The sequence below is a fragment of the Amblyomma americanum genome, chromosome 9 (genome assembly GCF_052857255.1).
Source record: "Amblyomma americanum isolate KBUSLIRL-KWMA chromosome 9, ASM5285725v1, whole genome shotgun sequence".
Taxonomy (NCBI): Eukaryota; Metazoa; Arthropoda; class Arachnida; order Ixodida; family Ixodidae; genus Amblyomma; species Amblyomma americanum.
The window spans coordinates 56,281,963-56,287,962 of record NC_135505.1 but is presented as its reverse complement, the minus strand read 5'-3'; the positions used below and the strand labels follow the sequence as shown (position 1 = coordinate 56,287,962).

Below are 6,000 nucleotides of genomic sequence, written 5' to 3'. Positions count from 1 at the left end.
ACTCTGTCCATTGCATCAGTATACGTGTCCCCGTGGAAGAAGGTCGATATGGCTTTGTTCCTCCAGCAACTTTGTGACCGCTGCCCAGAACCCAGAATCATCTGCGGTGACTTCAACGCCCACCACCCTGCCTGGGGTGACAGGAACACAGATCCTCGCGGACGCCAACTTGTAAATGTCATCGACAGTTTGGACCTGTTCGTGGCCAATGACGGAAGTCCCACTTTCTTTCGGCCTCCAACCTCACCCACATCTATAGACCTAACCTTACATTCACCTGACGTCCGTGTGCAGTGGTCAACAAGAGCTGACTGAATGGGAAGTGATCACTACCCGATATTTGTGTTTACTGCCGACTTCTATCTGCGTGGTCCTAAAATTTGCCATGTTAATTGGGACAAAATACAGATAGCACTTAGCCTGTGTTTCCGGTGATGTGACAGACAAAATGACTTATGCTAAGATGGCTGCTACCACGGCGCTCAAGCTACCTGATCATTTTCCGACTCCGGATTTAAAACTCAGGAACCTCTGCGCAGCGCGCAGAAGGGCGGAGCGACAACTGTTGCGGAAGAAGGAACACAGAGCCTTGAAGACGACTTTCAACAGGCTCAACTCTGCGATTAGACGTCATGCGAACAAGGTCTGTAGGTCCCAGTGGGCATCCTTTTGCGCTAGTTTGACTGTTTTCTCACCGATAACGAGAATGTGGCGTGTCGTTGGCAGTCTTGCTGGTGGCTCTCGTCCGAGTAAACCTTTCGAGGCGCTTGCATTGCGCACGCAGAAACATCTCGTGTGCTTGGCAGAGGAATTTGCGGATGCATTTGTAAATTCCAGACCAGGAATTCATCCCTGCGCTCTGCCTGCTACGTCTCCGTCTGTTATGGACGCCCCGTTCACACTTCGAGAACTAAAGACAGCGCTCCGCAGCCTGCGGCGTCGCTGTGCACCAGGTCCTGACGACATTACCAATCAAATGTTACAGAACCTGCCTCTGGAACACCGGAAGATGCTCCTAACCTATCTCAATCGAGTGTGGGAGTCTGGTGACGTTCCCCCTTCATGGAAGGTGGCTTGTGTAGTCCCACTGCTGAAGGCCAGCAAAGAGATGACAGACGCGGCCTCGTATCGTCCTGTATCGCTGACGTCGTGTGTCGCTAAGCTCATGGAGAAGATGGCAAGTAAGCGTTTGTGTTGGTGGCTTGAGGATAGAAGGGCACTACCAACGTGCATGACTGGATTCCGCACAGGTTTAAGCGCGCAAGATAGCGTCCTGGACTTGATAAGCCACATTGAACATCAGAGTGCTTTTGGACTTTCAACCCTAGCTATTTTCCTAGACGTATCAAAGGCTTATGATAGCGTCCTCCAGAGCTCAATACTGAATAGTCTGCAGGTCATAGGCGTACAGGGCTATCTTCTGCGATTCATTCACTCATTTCTCAGTGATCGTAAATTTCGAGTGCGGTTAGGCAGTACAATGAGCTACGAAAGGGCGGTATCGCGAGGGGTACCTCAGGGTAGTGTCCTGTCCCCAACGCTCTTTAATGTTGTCATGGCTGGTCTTCCCGCAAAAGTGCAAAAACATTGTAGGCATGTCCATATGTCGATATATGCAGACGACATTTGTCTTTGGTTAACCGGATATCAACACAAACGCTTAGCTCTATTAGCGCGACAGGCCGTGCTTTCAGTTAAAAGTTACCTTCAAGGTGTTGGGTTGACTCTCTCGTTGGAAAAATCTGGCTTCGTCCTGTTTCCAGGTAGGGGACGACGGTATGCGCGGCTGAGCATAGACCTTGATCAGTCTTGCCTTCGTCAGGTTAACCACATACGTTTTTTGGGCGTCACTATTGACTCACGTCTACAGTGGCGACGAGCTGTGGACTCGATTGCGGCTTCACTATCTTCGCGTCTGAATGTGCTTCTTAGAGTTGCTAGTGAGCAATGGGGAAACCATCCTGCTTCAATGATCAGGCTTCACGATGCCCTGGTGACAAGTCGCATAATGTACCACCTCCCTTTAATTTCCCCCTCGGTATCGCAGCTGGAACGCCTTGAGGTTTTGCACAGAATGGGACTAAGGAGGGCTCTCGGCGTTCCGCAGGCTGCTCCATACAATGCAGTACTGTGAAATCTAAGGTTCGACGAAATCTCGTCTGGTCGGGGGAATGCACTGGCGAAAATAACGAAGCGCCGACCGAAACGTCCTTCCATCTTGACAACACCTTTTGGTCGGCGCTTCGTTATTTTCGCCAATGCAGTACTGTATGAGTCTCAATCGAAACCCCTTCGGCTAGCCGCTTCACAAAGACTTTTGCTGCAAATTGGCCGCCTCAGAGAGACTGTTGCCGGGAGAGCGCTTCTACAGCGCCTTCGAAAGAGATCTGAGTCCCGGGCGTACTTGGCTTTAAATACTCTTCGTTCTCTGGGTGTCGACCTTCGAGATCGACCTAAGACGTTGAAGCCACTTTGGTCCTTTCCGAGCCTCGATTGTTCCTTGACAATTCCCCACGCTCGCGCTAAGCGGAATTCTCCTTTAGCGGCAATGCGTTCGCTCGTACTGGAACATCTTGAGACCGAATATGCCAGTCATCTTCAAATTTTTACAGACGGCTCTGTGGACAAGGTCAGAGGATCTAGTGCAGCTGCTTTTCATATTCCGTCTTTGAAGTATGATTGGTCTGTTCGTTTTACTAAAGTCGCGTCCTCCACAATGGCCGAAAGCGTTGCCATTGAGGTAGCTCTAAAGAAGCTACGGTGTTGTACGCCTCAACCTACTGTCATAATTACGGATTCAAAATCTGCCCTTCAAAGGTTAGAGTACGGGTTCCCCACTGATGCCTTGAGTCTTAAATCCCTACGTTTGATGCAGAATCTACATAGCAAGGGCTTCTCTATACGCTTTCAATGGGTGCCCTCGCACATAGGTGTCTTAGGCAACGAGATAGCAGACAACCTCGCCCATACAGCTCTCTCCGGGAGTCCCTCATGAAGTCAAGCAAATGTTCAGAGATGTGGTGTTGTGCCACTTCAGTTCTTTATGGAGCTCTCCTCATCAGCCATGTGTGACCAAGGGTCTCAAAAGGTACCAAGCCACTTTGCTGCACCGCGTTCGCACGGATTCTGCTCGTACGCCGGCGTGGATGTATAAGACTGGCCTAGCGTTGTCACCATTGTGTTCAACGTGTGGTGTGTGCGGTGAAATAGAACATTACCTCTTGTGCTGTACTTTGTACAACGCGGAACGGGCTGTGTTATTTGGATCCGTCAAGAAGGTAGGAGTTCCTCACAGTTCTCTTCAGGACATTGTTTTCCCGCGCCGAAGCCAGTCGAGTAGAAGGGCTGCTTCTCGCCTTCTTCTACTTTACCTGCAGGACACGGATTTGGCCTCCACATGGTGACCTCAGGAGTGTCTATTTGGGTTTTTGCGGACAGTGTTTCTGTGATTTCTATTTAAGTGTCGCTACGGTGGAGCAATTGCCGGCAGCAACTGCAAGGCTAATCCCACCGGTAGTTTACAACCACTCAACTCAACTCAACTCGCTACGATTTCGCGGGTCTTTGTCTGACACCGCTTCACCTTCAAAGCCGAGCTTCGGCCTAAAACTGAACTGAAAACCGAAGTGAAAGAGCATTTAGTTCGCATTTGGCCTAACTGCGATAAATCGTTCATTATTTTTTTCACTTAATGCTCCTAGGAAAAATACATTACCGAAGACACTTCGTCGTGACTATAGTGTGAAACGGCTGAAGCCTGACACCATTGCCAATGGCGATTTGTTGCGTCGGAAACACCACGGAGGCACACAACTCGTACACAGTTATGTGAATGTTTGTTTGTTTATTAGATGTATGCAACGTCGTTCGCGCCTGTATCTAGCGTTTCGATGTCTTCTTGAGCGCCGCTTGCGTTGAGCGGCTGCCGCACGTCGCGTGTTGGGAGACACTGATTTGGCGAGACGAGGCACACGATACTGCAAAGTAAACTGCCGCCACCGCCGCCGCCACACTACACCCCAGCAGACGGTCGCCACGCGCACCTCGCCAGTGACGTCAGGTCACACAGCGCCCAATCGCGAGGCCACCTTAAGCGCCTGACGACAGTGACGTCAGGGCGCACCGTCGACCACACGGCCGCCACTCGTGCCGATGTGTTGAGTCATCCTGCGTGGCGCATAACCACTCCGACACCCGCAATTGACGACAGTGACGTCATGCGCACGAGCCAATAAGGAGGCGCACAACTTTCGCCTAGCGAAAGAGAGGAGACCAGGCAGGAGGCCAGAGAGCTGTGACAGTTTCTGCTAACGGCCGATGACCGTGATAATGAGCCATTAAATGATTCCGCCTTAATAGTTTTGATGAACTTCTCTGCAGCTGTCACCAACTACACGTGTTAAGTTCTACTTTCGTACTTAAAATAACTATTTTTAACTCTCCAAAATTGCGAATTGCTTTACAATAAACGTTCTGTATGCCGACTGGCTCTTGTGAAGGTTGAAAGTTGCCAGTACTCTTTATGGCCAACTCAACCCTACTACTATGTTCGCTAACTGCTATACAATATTGGCACAAAAAATAAAATACGTGATTGGTGCAGACCTATTTTGATTCCGGTCATATTGCAAAATACAGAGCACAGATAGGTCGCAAAATCAGCGTGGTGAAAAAACAAATAATACGGGAGTTCAACTCCATTTCATTTTTCCTATTGTCCTCCACAGTCGCTTTTCATTGTCCAGCGTGGCTAGCGAAGGTAAACAACAGGGCGTCGCAAAAGAAGCTCATGCCTCACCGACAGATGTCCGACTCAAGCCCATTGCACTTTCCGTTTTTTCTTATACCTGCTGCAGTCCAGCTGCGCGCCGAGGAAGCGTGAAGTATAAGCTTCGAGTGCGTTGCAGAAAGAATCAGATGTGCTCAGTTCAGTGAAAATGGGAAAAATCACTGCTTCGATTCTGTGCTTTCTAGCAGGAGCGATTGGTAATTACTGTTCATGTTTTTTCGTGCGCATACCTTTCTGCACAAGGAGCAGGGCCAAATCGCATCACGGATTTATCTCTTTAAGTACTATATTTGGGGCATTGCACAAGGGTTGGGTTTGGGCTTGGTTTTGCTAGCGCTTGAAGTATTCCGCATTGAACATATTCAGCTTTGCCCAATTTTCACCCCTGTTGAAAAAAAATGAACCGTTTTTGGCGAATCTACGGCAAACATGCTTAGTTATGTGCGAATACCGAAGAACAAAGGATACAATACGAATATTGCAATGCTATCTTTTACATCTTATTCACAGAATTCTTACGGGGTATTCATATTATTCTCAATCGCTATAATTCGTGATGAAATATAATGTTTACTTAACTCCGAACGCTCACGTAGTTTTCGATGATGATGATGAAACTTTATCGCGCAAGGGCATTAGTAGCCAATGAGTGCCATGTCACAAAGTGTATTTCGTCTTCTAAAGGTGGGATCAGAGACCCACTTCTAAAGCAGTTCACTCAGTAAATGCTCAGCGGCACTGGGGTTCGAACCCCGCTCCTCCCACTTGCACAGCAGACATTCACACTGAGAAATGACTAAGGACACCCGAACGGTTAAGTTGTCCGCACTAGGCTTAATTAAGACAGGGTTATTTGGAAGTGAACGGGAGAAACCTTTGTTCCGCAGACAAGGTATGTGGGCTAATCTTGATATACGCTTGGCTAAAATTTGCTTGCTAATTTCTACAGTACTCCTCAATACGAATATGATGCTTTCTAGCTAGCCAAACAAGAACTATTTCTTATTTTGTCTGAGAAGGTTCATTCTACATTAACCTCCTTCCTACTGACTCTATGAGTCCCTCAAAACACGGCCCGTATGCGGTCTCTCGAAAAGTGCAGCTTGCAAATATTCAGCTTTGCTAAAGTCGCTGACCCGCAGTATTTTTTCGGCGTTATTTTACTGAGAACAGAGGCGTATAATAAATAGGCCCTCTACGTTAGTATTTCA

The 6,000-nt window shown here is 48.4% G+C and overlaps 1 protein-coding gene across 2 annotated transcripts in view; it reads left to right on the top strand.

Moving 5' to 3' along the window:
• Positions 1–4,843: 4,843 nt before the first annotated feature.
• Positions 4,844–6,000, top strand: part of LOC144105640 (uncharacterized) — a 38,421-nt gene continuing 37,264 nt past the window's right edge. For both annotated transcript variants that reach the window (XM_077638754.1, XM_077638753.1), the window contains exon 1: positions 4,844–4,986. In XM_077638754.1, the coding sequence (XP_077494880.1) occupies positions 4,938–4,986 (49 nt within the window). In that variant the 5' untranslated portion in view covers positions 4,844–4,937. The remainder of the gene's footprint in view (positions 4,987–6,000) is intronic.